This window comes from Dama dama, chromosome 33 (assembly GCF_033118175.1).
Source record: "Dama dama isolate Ldn47 chromosome 33, ASM3311817v1, whole genome shotgun sequence".
Classification (NCBI taxonomy): domain Eukaryota; kingdom Metazoa; phylum Chordata; class Mammalia; order Artiodactyla; family Cervidae; genus Dama; species Dama dama.
In genome coordinates, this window is record NC_083713.1 from 13,519,081 (window position 1) to 13,533,851 (window position 14,771).

At 38.6% G+C, this 14,771-nt stretch overlaps 2 protein-coding genes across 3 annotated transcripts in view; one reads left to right on the top strand and one right to left on the bottom strand.

Annotated features, from left to right (window-relative positions):
- ITGAV (integrin subunit alpha V) overlaps positions 1-14,771 on the bottom strand; it is a 102,164-nt gene that overhangs the window by 72,419 nt on the left and 14,974 nt on the right. The gene's annotated exons all lie outside the window — the stretch shown is intronic.
- On the top strand, positions 12,998-13,512 carry LOC133050827 (small integral membrane protein 20-like). Its single transcript, XM_061135099.1, is given in 1 exon segment — positions 12,998-13,512. A coding segment is annotated over 1 exon segment (204 nt). The 3' UTR covers positions 13,202-13,512.

A 14,771-nucleotide genomic window follows, 5' to 3' on the forward strand; every position in this document is an offset into this window, starting at 1 on the left:
TTTGAAAAGACACTGTTCAACTTTCAGGAGAATCAGAATTATTTTTAAGACAAAGTCACCTTATCACCCTGAAACTACATTTTGTTTCTTCTTTTCATGCCTAAAGAATATCCTTGGGAACAATACGATTATGTCACCTTTTCTGAAAAGGCCAAAGGCAAGAAGAGTGCCAAAACATTAGAAAATCAAACCAATGAAGTCCTAATTCCGAAGTTAACTGTGTATTTAGTCATTTAGTTCCCATTACTTTACAAATAATGAAATGATGTGGGTCCTCAGAGAGCTTACATTTTGCCCTTAAAAAGTGGCTATTAAAACAATATAACGTACAGCATGGTGACTTTATTACAGTTAATAGTAACATACTGCATATTTGAAAGTTGCTAAAAGGGTAAATCTCAAAAGTTCTCACTACAAGAAAAAAAATATTTTGTAACTGTATGTGATAATGGATGTTAGTTAGATTTATTATGGTCAACATTTTGCAATATGCACAAATACCAAATCATTATATTGTACACCTGGAACTAATATGTCAACTATACCTCAATTAAAAACAATAACGCCACTTCATATTCACCATTTAATGAGACAGACAATTTGGAGTCTTCCTTAAGTAGCTTTTTAACTCAAACATCACTTTTGTTCAGTCATGTTTCCCGTAACAAATCTGCCTGAAAGAAAAATCTCCCAATATGGCTTGCGTATTTATGTGAAAATTAACAGGACAGAGAAAGAAATTTCTTTGACCATTCAGTTAAATAAATAAATCACGGGCAATTCCTACATCTAAATGCACGGAGTATAAGTTAAATGAGACAGATAAGATCCCTGCTTTCAAGGGAGAGAAATAATAACCAACTACGTAAGATATTTTCAGACAGTTAAAAATACTATAAGAGAAATATGAAAGAAAATGAAGTAATCAGACAGTTGCTGACTGTATAAGTAACATAATACTATTGGAAAATAATGTATTTTATTGATTCAGAGTTGCAAATATTCAGATATCAACATCTTTGAAATATGAATGTGTACTAGAGTCAATGGTGACATAATCATAATTAGCAGCATTTTTTAGTAGTACCTAATGAGCACATTTTAATATCAATGGAGGTGCAAATGGGCAGTGACTGATAATGAACATGAGGTTTCTTTATAGAAGGTTACAGAAATGCTCTGGAATTCAATTTTAATAATATCTGCAAAACACGATAAATATGTAAAATTATATCTCAATATTGTTCCTAAAAAATGACAAACTTGTCAGGCAGAAAAGTAGCTGCCACACAACAGAAATGTATAAGTGTAATAAAGACTTTTCAAAATCAACAAAAAAACAGATGTATCAGTAGGGAAACAGACCAAGAATACGAATAGACAATACAAAACAAAAACACAGAAAGAGCTAATAAACATATTAGCTTAACCTAATATGAGTTAACCTCACTAGAAATCAGAAATGCAAATTATTGTTGTTGTTCAGTCGCCAAGTCATGTCCGACTCTTTGCCACCCCTTGGGCTGCAGCATGTCAAGCTTCCCTGTCTCTCACCATCTCCCAGAGGTTGCCCAAGTTCATGTCCATTCAATCAGTGATACCATCCAACCATCCCAATCTCTGTCACCCTCTTCTCCTGCTTTCAATCTTAACCAGCATCAGAGTCATTTCCAATGAGTCAGCTGTTCACATCAGTGGCCAAAGTACTGGAGCTTCAGCATCATTCCTTCCAAAGAGTACTCAGGGTTGAGTTCCTTTAAGATTGACTGGTCTGATCTCCTTGCTTTTCAAGGGACTCTCAAGTCTTCTTCAGCACCACAATTTGAAAGCATCAATTCGTCGGCATTCTGCCTTATTTATTGTCCAGCTCTCATATCCGTACATGACTACTGGAAAGACCGTAGCCTTGACTATAAGGACCTTTGTCAGCAAAGTGATGCCTCTGCTTTTTAACACTGTCTAGGTTTGTCATAGCTTTCCTGCAACTGTCTTCTAATTTCATGGCTGCGGTCACCATCCACAGTGATTTTAGAGCCCAAGAGGAGGAATCTGTCACTGTTTCCACCTTTTCCCCTTCTATTTGCCATGAAGTGATGGGACCAGATGCCATGATCTTAGTTTTTTTTAACATTGAGTTTTAAGCTAGCTTTTTCACTCTCCTCCCTCACTCTCATTATGAATCTCTTTAATTCCTCTTTGCTTTCTGCCATACAACTTTATAGCAGTATCATCCATGTTATCTGAGGTGGTTGATATTTCTCCTGGCAATCTTGATGCCAGCTTGTAACTCATCCAGCCCGGCAATTTTCATGGTGTGCTCTGTGTGTAAGTTAAATAAACAGGGCGACAATAAACAGTCTTGTACTCCTTTCTCAATCCTGAACCAATCGATTGTTCCATACAGGGTTCTAACTTTTGGTTCTTGACCCGCATACAGGTTTCTCAGGAGACAGGTAAGATCGTCTAGTATTCCCATCTCTTTAAGAGTTTTCCACAGTTTGCTATGATCCACACAGTCAAAGGCTTTAGCACAGTCAATGAAACAGAGGTAGATGTTTTTCCGGAATTCCTTTGCTTTCTCTACAACCCAGCGAATGTTAGCAATTTGATCTCTGCTTCCCTGCATTTTCTAAACCCAGCTTGAACATCTGGATATTCTCAGTTCACGTGATGTTGAAGTCTAGCTTGGAGGGTTTTGAGCAAAGCCTTACTAGCATGGGAGATGAGTGCCATTGTCTGGTGGCTTGAACATTCTGTAGTACTGCCCTTCTTGGGATCTGGGATGAAGATTGGCCTTTTCCAATCCTGTGGCCACTGCTGGGTTTTCCAAATTTGCTGACATATTGAGTGTCGCACTTTAGTAGCATCATCTTTTAGGATTTTAAATAGCTCTGCTGGAATTCCATCACCTCCACTAGCTTTACTAGCAGCAGTGCTTCCTAAGGCCCACTTGACTTCACACTCCAGAGTGTCTGGCTCTGAGTTAGAGACTACACCATCATGGTTATCCGGGTCATTAAGGATCTTTTTTGTACAGTCCTCTGTCCATCTCTTCTTGATTTCATCTGCTTCTATAAGGTCTTTACCATTTCTGTCCTTTATTGTGCCCATCTTAGGATGAAATATTCCTTTGATATTTCACAGTTTCTGGAAGAGATCTCTAGTCTTACCCTTTCTGTTGTTTTCCTCTAGTTCTTTGCACTGTTCATTGAAGAAGGCCTTATCTTTCCTCGCTATACTCTGGAACTCTGCATTTAGTGAGTGTGTGCTGTGCTAAGCCGCTTCAGTCACGTCCAACTCTTTGTGACCCTACGGATATGTAGCCCGCCAGGCTCCTCTGTCCATGAGATTCTCCAAGCAAGAATACTAGAGCGGGTGGCAATGCCCTTCTCCAGGAGATCTCCCCAACCCAGGGATTGAACCTGGGTCTTTTAAGTCTCCTTTATTGGCAGGTGAGTTCTTTACCACTATCGCCACCTGGGAAGTTGAGTGTGCCTTTCCCTTTCTGCCTTGCTTTTCACTTCTCTTCTCTCCTCAGCTATTTGTAAAGCGTCCTCAGACAACCACTTTGCCTTCCTGTGTTTTTCTTTGGGATCGTTTTGTTTGCTGGCATCTCACTAGAAAAGTGAGAAAAGACTTAACCTACCTAGAAACAAGAAATGCAAATTAAAACAATTTGATTCATCTGCCAGACTAAGAAAGATTATATCAAGTTTGGTTTAGAGGTAAGTTGTATGAATGTTTTCCTACTTCACAAATATGCATCAAGTATGTGTTAAAGGGAGCTTCCCTGGTGGCTGCCCAGTAAAGAACCCGTCTGCCAAGTAGGAAACATGGGTTCAATCCGTGGTTCAGGAAGGCCCTCCTGCAGGGGGAAATGGCAACCCACTCCAGCTTTCTTGCCTGGGAAACCCCACGGACAGAGGAACCTGGCAGGCTACGGTCCATCAGGTCACAAAAGAGTTGGACACGACTTAGCGACTAAATAACAACAACATGTTAAAAACACACATCCCTCTGACTTCCAAATTTCATTTTTAGAAATTAACCCTACATAAATAATTTAAAAGAACAAAAACATAATAAACATGTTCAAAGCATTGTTATAATAGTTTTTAAAAAAAGCTAAGAAATCTATGTACAACACAATAGGAGATAAACTGAGTAAAATATAATTTTACATATTTATATGTGCATGGTTGCATGCACACACACACACACACACAGTATATATACAAAGGCCACAAGGTACAAACCCAAACATGTTATACACACACAACCAAACATATCCTATAGCTATTGATTTCCTCAGTGGTGGGATTTGGGAGATTTTTCTTTCTTTTTGCCCTTTGGAGTTTTCTCATTTTTTTCAATCAATGAATATGTATTATTTGTATGTTTCAAAAAGTGAAAAAAAAGTAGTGTGGGTATGTATTCAAAAACCTTCACATACAAAAGCTCTGTTAGGAGCTTATATATCCCCTTTTAATTAACTTAAGGTTTATATTTTCATCTTCCACACATAGAGTTTTAGCTCATGAAATTCAAGAACATTTAAGTTGAACAAGCTCTCCTAGCAATTTTTGTAAGAATTATTCTTCCTATAGTCAGTAACATTATATTTCCTAATACTCAAACTACTAGAGAATGCTGTGAAAAATAATTCAAAAATTCCAGATATTACTGATGACCAAAATGGAGGTTAATAAACTTCTTTGACTGAGTAAGAAAACACAGTTTCTTAATATAAGAAACTCTGGAAGACAATATGCAATGGTTATACGTTAGTATTAATGAAATGAAAGAATGATTTGCTTTATAAACTTTAAAGTATCTTTAAATGTCTCTAAAAGCGTAACTGTACTGACTTTAAAATGACAAAAGATAAAGATCTCTTAATCCAGTGTTTGGAGCCACAGACTACTGAAAAACTAATCACTTGTGAATGTAAAAATAAATCATAGTCTATGAACATGAGCAAGTGTTACTAATTTACACAGAGCTATCCAAGAATCTCTTTTATATATATTAGGTACAGCTGTTTTTCAGAACAAACAAGAAGTGTCAGAAAAGTAGAGCCAGAAGAAAATATGATAAAGTTCATTTTACTGGGGACTGGTATTTATTTACTGACTGATTTATTACCATCACGGGGAACAGAGAATCAAAATCCCCCTCTCTTTCCGTGAGCAATTCTAATGCTTCTGATGGAGCCAGCACAAAGAATACAGGCCCTTTGAGAACATCCAGCACTCTGTCAATGCTGGTTTGTTTCCTCCTAGAGATGAGAAGGAAACGATCCTGAAAGCGTCTCACATTTTAAAACAAAAACTCTTTACCAAAGATTAAAAAAACAAGTCACCGTTAAGTCTTCAAATAATGGGTACAAGTCAGGGCAAAACGGGCTGGGAAGAGGATGGCCTTTAAAGGACTCCATGTACTCAGCTTCAGGAAAATATTTAAAAGTATTAAAATACCAACTAACTGCATGAGCGTTAGTCAACTAGTAATAAAAGAACTGGATTAATTGATTTCTAGGTTATCTGCCAGTTCTTCAATTGTGTAATTCTCTACTGGGGAACAAGAGAGTATATCAGGAGAAACAGTGTCATTAAAAAACAACATATGTGAATAAACACAGGCACACTAAACAAAAAGTGAAAACACACATATATGTAATCCTTTGTATAAACTTATTTTGTATTAACAAGGGAAGGGAGACTATTTTCTCTGTGTTTTTTAACTTTCTAATTTGCAGGACTATTGCACCTGGACAGGTATCTCGACACCACTCTGAAAGACAGAAAATTCACCAGGGGGACAAAGGCAAACTTCGGCGGTTTCTGAGTCAGCCTGATTGTTTTCATTGCAGTGAGTTGGCAAATGTATGACACAGAGGCCAGAAAGCAGCTCCGTTTTCTATTTTCTATTAAATACAAAGCATAGCAATTTTCAGAAAATACTCCACAGCATTTTTCTTGACTGGAAAATTGGCATAGCCGGGGTTTGCCCACAGTCTACACAGCCAAGCCCTTCTGGGAACAGGTGCTAAGTGTTCCAGCAAGTCATTTGGGTGGAGGGCAATGACCTTATGACCTTCTCTAGGACAGACATTGTTGGTGAGAGGTGCCACCAATTCACTGAATGTGGGACAGAAATGTAGGTGCTTCTCCTTTTATCAGAGATGTATTTAACAATTCATGCAGGCAAGTCCACATTTCTAAACAAAGAGACTTCGACGGTGCCAGGTGCTACACGTTCTCCTGTGTCAGTGCTCATCATCTGTTTAACTTTGAGAAAAGATTTACTATTAAGAAAACTGAGCAATGGTCAATCTGTTAGTAACATCTGCTTCCTGAAAAAGGAAAGCATGTTGCAAGAAGATTTTCCTAAACGTAATCATAAGAGGTTACAACACAAACCAAGATATAATCCAGTTAAGGATATCCAGTTATCTTTATTTTATTCCTTTTCCATAATCATTTACTTCCCCACAGCTGCAGTATGAGCATGACGTCAACTATCCTTTCTTCATTTGTATACTGCTTCATCATTTATGAAGAATGAGGAAGACATTCTTCACAGACATTATCTCATTTGATCCACATACAAGTTTGAGGCGTAGGTCTTATGCTTGTTTGACAAATGGGAAAATTTGAGGGTGGCAAACTTGAATCACTTGCCCAAGGTCACATCTAGTGAGTGTCAGGACATGAATTTGAGCCTTCACCTTCTAGTTTGCATTCCCCGTAACAACAGAGCCAAAGCCAAAACAAGAAGACAGAAAACAAGGCCAACTTATACAATCGTGGTTGTACCCCAAAGTAGCTTATAGTATGGGTGTGCACGCGTGCTGCCGCTTCAGTCACGTCCAACTCACTGCAACCCTATGGACTGAAGCCCACCAGGCTCCTCAGCCCACGGGATTCTACTGGAGTGAGTTGCCATGTCTTGCCATGTCTGGATCTTCCTGACTCAGCGATCAAATCTATGTCTCCTGCATTCCAGGCGGACTGCTTACTACTGAGCCACCAGGGAAGCCCTTAACCAATATCAAACAAAATATTTAAAAGGGCACTGTGACAAGAGAATAATCCCCACTACCCCACTCTGCCACCAAAGATGTTCAAATCCGAATCCCTGGAAACTTCACACCAAGTCAAATGTCACACCTGGATATATGACATTACACAGCAAAAGGAACCTAGCAGGTGTGATTCAGTTAAGGGCCTTGCAATGGAAAGTTACTCAGGATTATCTCAGTAGGCCTGATGCAGTCACAGCAGGGAGGCCAAAGAGTCAGTATCAGTGATGTGGCCTGAGAAAGACTCAACCAGTCAATCCTAGCTTTTAAAACAGAGGAAGGGGCTACAAGCCAGGGAAGATGTGTGGCCTCTTCAAGTTAGAAAAGGCATGAAAATGGCTTCTTCCTTGGAGCCCCCAGGAGGAACGCAGCGCTGCAGACACCTTGATTTTGGCCCGATGAGACATCTGACCTTCAAAACTGAAGATAATAAATTTGTGTTGTTTTCAAGCCTCCAACTGTATTTACAGTAACGTGATGAAAAGAATAAGAAACTAATCAGGCATGAAGACAAAACTGTGATAACAGACTAACCCTATCTTGCTACATAAATATTCTTGATAATGTTTTGCATACCAACATAATACAATTTTAGAATATTTTTACTTCTTAAAATACAAAGATCATTAGTCCATACACTAAAGTAGATTTGCTTAAGCTCTACTTTCCCACATCTGTGTGCTGTGTACTGTCGTGTCTGACTCTTTGCGACCCCATGAACTATAGCCCACCAGGCTCCTCTGTCCATGGGATTCTCCAGGCAAGAATACTCAAGTGGGTTGCCATCTACATGCAGATAAATTGTATTATCTACGTAACAATCACTTTGTTTTTTTAGAAGTAGGGGAATAAGAGATAACAAACTACTGTGTATAAATAAACAAGCTCCAAGGATATATTGTAGAGCACAGAAAATATAGGCACTATTTTATAATAACTATAAATATTGGGTTATAATCTTTAAAAATTGTGAATCACTGTGTTCTATACCTGAAATGTATAAAATATTGTAAATCAATTATATCTCAAAATTTTTTTAAAAAATCATGTTAGTAGAAAACAAACAAATCATACCCAAAAATGACTTTTTAAATTTCAGTAATTCAACCCATGTCTCAAAGTTCAGATTATTCTATCAATTTAGGGGAAAATCAGTTTTCAACCATTACGCCAACCTTGGTTAAAACCTACAAATTTTGTAGAGTCACTAGATGAAGGGGTTTAAAAATCTAAGTGGGTAACTACCATTTCAAAGTAGCTGAAATCACTAAACAGGTATGTAAAATGAGACACGAGGTTTTCCTTTTTACATACTAGTTGTGGTTTTATTTACATATTACATCAAGGGAATCAGCAGGAAAAAGAAAAATAAAGAAGACAAATCACACAAAAGGACACAACTAGAAACATAATAAAGTTTATGTTTAGAAGTTAACAAAACAAAACAAAGAAGACAAGCAAAAGTCAAAAGCTTCTAAGAAAATTAACAGAGAGCACGTTTAGGAACTACATTTCACAAATCCATGAAATAAGAAAGTTTAGACTGCGGTTTTCTTTTGTTCCTGCAGGATCAGTAATGCATAAATATCATTCAAAAATCAAAGCAGTAAATAAGCTTACCATCTCAGACTGAATTTTCTACTAAATTAAACTTTTAATCACAGAACCCTCCATTTTCCTTGTTTAAAAGACGTCTACAATATTTTGGAGCTATCCATTTGATAACATTCATTATTTCATGGAACTTATATATAGTTCTACCAAAATTAATGACTAAGAAAATTAATAGAATGGGTACTGAAAATGTTACTTTCTCTATAAAATTCACATCAAATCCACTTAGTATGGCAAAGAACCCAGAGTTCTACCCACTAAGCTCTAGATCCTTTTATTTCTCATACAATGCTCTGTGTGTATTAGGCTTGATGGTGAATTTATTTGGTTAGATTGCTGGCTTAAAGTATCTTTTTAAAGTTCATTTAGATCCTCCCTCCATTTACTTCCAGCTTAATTTCTCAACATGCCCTCAACACCCTGACCTTATGCATATAAATCTTATAGAAAAATGGACACGTGCAGGTCGCATAGAATTATTTGATTTTCCTTCATAAACACTTTTACAAATCTATGCATATTTTGTCTCCTCTGCCCTGGAACTCTCTCTTCCCTTGGTGAATTCTACCTTATCTTTTATTAGCTACCTAAAATATCAGCAACTGATCTGGGAAGCCTTTCTCCAAGGCCTCAAGCAGAGTTAAGATTTTCTGGGTCTGCCTCCTTTATTTCAGTATAAATCTAGTTGTGTCTACTGCTCAGACATAAAGTGACATAAATTTAGACTGGTCTTCCAACCATAATTTTTAAAATCTTTCTTCCTCTTCCACTACTGAAAATCATGCCCTGGGACAGGAAAAAAAGCACACTACAAGTATTCATCTTTCCTCTTTAAGAGCTAAGAAACTAAATGTGACACTGTTCTAATACCAAAATCCAGATTTTCTTTCTTAGCTACTGCTACATGTCTTAATGCATGTGACAAGTCACACTAAAATGGCCTACAACGTTATACACTGTTTAATATCTAGGTATATCTTTGGTAAACAGAAAATAAAATTGGTTCATGAATTATTGATCAGTAACAAACAGACAATGAACTTGAGCAAACTCCGGAGATAGTGGAGGACAGGGAAGCCTGGCATTCTACAGCCAATGGGGTTGCAAAGAGCTGGACGTGACTTAGCAACTGAACAACAACCACAGATACATACTGGATTTGTAAAGGATTTTTCTTACCATGACCTTCTTTTCCAACCCAAAAGAGAAAAAGGTACTGTCTTACCGCTATTCTTTTTCTTCGTTTGAAGAACTGTAAGTTTTAGTTCTCTAAACAAGCTCATAATCTATCGTTTCTTAGCTGTGCCAGGTAAGACAGACTTTCTCTGACGTAGGCATAGGCATATGGCTTAGACTAAGTCAGATACTACCATAAAAGCTTTGAATCTCTAGCAAGTGATGCAAAAAGCCAGAGATGGGTAAGAAATTACTCTCATGGTGTTGTCCCATAGCCAGTAACTGCAATTCCAATACCAATAAAACCCCACACTACTAGCTCCCCTGTTAGCATCTCTTGCCCATTATTCAGAAAACTATCAAGTTACCAATATTCTGCCAATAAATTCCTATTCAGCAACATTTAGCCAAAGTCAATTTTTATTGCTTTACATGAAGAACCCAACACCTGCAGGCAATAAATACACACACACAGCCTACCATATGCCAAGCACTTCTCTATTCACTAGCACGCAATGGTGAGCACAAGCAAATTTGTGTGGAGAATTTACAGTCTACTCTGGAAAACAAACACATCGTAAGACAACCAGAAAAAAAAGAAGAAGAAAAGAAAAGAAGTGTACATTTTAGCTAAATAAAGAAAAAGAGCTGTACTTACTGCATTGACAGCCTGCATAGAAAGCTGATCTAAAAGACAGACAAAGGGAATGGGAGAGGACATTGATAATACACTATTTAATACCAAGTATTTGTAGTATCTCCAAAAAGCACCTTACTGTAAAAAACTTTACTGTGATTCTGGAACTAGCTGATGTTTGTTCTTATTATAAGAAGGGATAAAATCACTATTCTGTTTTTAAAGAGAAACAGCCCAAGAAATAAACGAGCCTAAAGTAAGTACTTCCTACAGTTACAAACTTCAAATGTTGATACAACTATCAGGAGGGATTCTCAGGACTCAATGTAATGGTCAGACTCACAAAACCACCAGAGGCCACACTCAGCACCAGTCTATTTCGAGGCTGTAGAACAGAACCGGACATAGCTCCCTGGAGAGAGTCCTCACGTGAACTTTCCTGTCCAGCAGTACCCACAGCTGTCCAGAGCACTGCTCTCTGCCTCACCAGGAGGCAGCTCAGACGTGAACAAGATCTGGTGGATGGAGCCGCCACCAGTGCGTCAGGCCTCACGCCCCATGGGAATGGCATCTCCTGAAAAAACCCCACAGCCAGCACGTTCAGAGTTCCCACAAAGGACATGCCAGTTATGAGAGTCAAGGCACTCAGGGAACGCTAAAGTTATGGCTTCCCCATCACGTACTAATAGTCTATAGTTTCTCCTAAACTAAATTCAATTTACCAACCAGAGGCCATTCTTAGCAAAGCAACGATATCTATTTACTTAGCCACTCAGGACCCAATAAAATAGAACAAGAAACTTAACAGGAACTCGGGCTGGCATGCAGAATAGGAAAGGGTTTTAATAACCAGTTTCCAAAATCTGACTACTGATAATTTTACTTAGTTTTTATATCCCTACATGTATTATTCAGTTAGGCTGCATTATGCTAAAGTAACAAGCATCCCCAATATCTATTAGTCAAAAACAACAAAGTTATTCTATATACATACATTGTGGGTCAGTAAGAGCCTAAGCTTCACATCATCCTCACTCAGGAACCTACACTGAGGGAGCCTCTATCATTTAAACTATCATCACTCACTGCGGCATCTGGCAAGAGGAGGAGCAGAACAATGTCCCAAATCCTAAACCCTTCCACCTACACTGCTGCTCGTGTTTCATTGGCTAGCAAAAGTCACAAGGGCTTATCTAATTCAGGGGCACTCCTAGAAGTTTTAAAAATATGATACTAATCACTAGTTGTAATATCTACTCTATATCATCTAAGAGCTAATGTAAATAAAATAATTTTATAAATTCAACATCACAGTAATTTTATAAATTCAACCATTCAACATAACCGTAATCCAAGTCTATGCCCCAATCACTGATGTTCAAGAAGCTGAAGTTGCCCAGTTCTATGAAGACCTACAAGACTTTCTAGAACTCACACCATAAAAAAAAAAAAAAAAAAGTGTCCTTTTCATCATATGGGATTGAAGTACAAAAGCAGAAGTCAAGAGATACCTGGAGTAACAGGCAAGTTTGGCCTCAGAGGACAAAATGAAGCAGACTTGAACAGAGTTTTGTCAAGAGAACACACGGGTCACAGCAAACACCCCTTCCCAATAACCCAAGAGACGACTCTACACATGGACATCACCAGGTGTCAATATAGAAACCAGATTGATTATATTCTTTGCAGCTAATGATGAAGAAGCTCTATACAGTCTGCAAAAACAAGACCAGGAGCTGACTGTGGCTCAGATCATGAGCTCCTTATTGCAAAATTCAGGCTTAAACTGAAGAAAGTAGGGATAACCACTAGGCCATTCAGGTATGACCTAAATCAAAAATCCCTTAAGATTATACAGTGGAGGTGACAAATAGATTCAAGGGATTAGATCTGGTAGACAGAGTGCCTGAAGAACTACGGACAGAGGTTCTTAACACTGTATAAGAGGCAGTGACCAAAACATCCCAAAGAGAAAGAAATGAAAGAAAGCAAAATGGCTCCAAATTGGGAAAGGAGTACAACAAGGCCATCTACTGTCACCTTGCTTATCTAATTTTATGCAGAGTACATAATGCAAAATGCCGGGCTGGATGAAGCACAAGCTGGAAGCCAGACTGCTGGGAAAAATATCAACAACCTCAGATATGCAGATGATACCACTCTAATGGCAGGAAGTGAAGAGACACTAAAGAGGGTGAAAGAGGAGAGTGAAAGCTGGCTTAAAACTCAACATTCAAAAAATTAGAGGATACTGGCATCCAGTCCCATCACTTCATGGAATATAGAAAGGGAAAAAGTGGAAGCAGTGGCAGACTTTACTTTCCTGGGTTCCAGAATCACTGTGGATGGTGACTGCAGCCATGAAATTAAAAGACACTTGCTCCTTGAAAGGAAAGCTATGATAAACACAGACAGCATATTAAACAGCAGAGACTGTTTGCCGACAAAGGTCTATACAGAAATCCAGGTAGCCCCCACCTACAGCCATGTCCCAGAATCTGCACACTGCTCTCATCTTCGGGGGCTTCATCTCTCTGATTGGTGCCGCCTTCTACCTCATCTACTTCCAGATCCTAATGCGACTGTAGGAGTGACAGAAGCAACAAGCCATAAATCGAGCTGGTATTGTTCAAGAAGACATGCAGCCACCATGGTTGAAAGTGTGGTTGGATCCATTTGGTAGGAAATGAGAAGACTATCACCACCTTTAATTATGAAAGGAGAAAGGACTTCACGCTTTCCGTTCTACACCAAGTATAATCAATCACCTGGCTAGAGAGTGATGGCTGGAGAAGAAAACTCTAGAAAGCCATAAAAAAGAGTACTGTGTACAAGGATTAAATTCCCTTCTTAAGTTCAAAAGAATCTTGGCATAAATCACACCATTAGGAAGGTTTTCACGATTTGGTTTCCTTTCTAAAAAATGAATCTCTCTCACCCACCTGGGATTGGAGGCGATCTATTTATCATTCAATCTCTACGCCTTACCCACCTGGGCTGTGATATGAACATAAGCAACTAATAGACTGGGGAAGATCCTAGTCTGTTTTGCAGTCTTCCAAATGGGAAGTTTCAGGGGGAAACCACCATAATAAGCAGCCTCATACGACTCTCTGAAAATGTTAAAGTTGATAAAACTCTTTGAGGACAAGGTACATTGTACTCTTTAAAAATAAATAGTTCAACTCAACTATCTCATTAGGAAGGTGGCTCTCTGTTGAAAAATAAACTTGAAGCAAAACTAAATGGATAAGCATGCCTATCAGAAATCACTGTTGAATTAACTGAAGTCAAAGTGTGTATATTAAAATGATTTCTTTTCACTTCAAAAAAAAAAAAAAGTTCTATATATACATAGAGAGAGAGAGAGCTCTCTCTATATATAGTCAAAGTTATGGTTTTTCCAGTAGTCATGTGTAGGTATGAGAGCTGGACCATAAAGAAGGCTAAGCGCCAAAGAACTGATGCTTTCAAACTGTGGTGCTGGAGAAGACTCTTGAGAGTCCCTTGGACAGCAAGGAGATCAAGTCAGTCAATCCTAAAGGAAATCAACCCTGAATATTCACTGGAAGGACTAAAGCTAAAGCTGACGTTTCAATTATTTGGCCACTTGACGCTAAGAGCCAACTCAGTGGGAAAGACCCTGATGCTAGAAAAGACTGAAGGCAAAAGGAGAAGGAAGCAGCAGGAGAGATGATTAGATACTGCCACCAACTCAATGGACATGAATTTAAGCAAACTCCAGGAGACAGTGGAGGACAGGGAAGCCTGGCATACTACAGTCCGTGGGGTCGCAAAGAGTTGGACACAACTTAGTGACTGAACAACAATAAATTTTATTTCCCAAATATTCAAAAAAATGAGGACGGAGCCCTTTAAAGCACTTAAGTCTCCTCTGGACTCATAAACACAATCAAGAGGAGAAAATAAATAACTGAAACTTTTCATGGTCACCCCTGGAATGTAGTACAGCTGTGGAAAGGTAGGCAATTTTCCCAAAGTAACAATGGCAACCCACTCCAATATTCTCGCCTGGGGAATCCCACGAACAGAGGGGCCTGGCTGGCTACAGTTCACGGGGTCACAAAGAGTCGGACGTGACTGAGCAACACTGGAAAAAAATGGCAGAGCCTGGATTTGAGCGCAGGTCTGTGTGACTCCACGGTCTATTTCCTTGTTATGACACGACGATGTATAGCAAATATAGATGGAGAGAGAGAAGAAAGAAGAGTCAAAGAGCAAACTCCACAAGAGTACCAA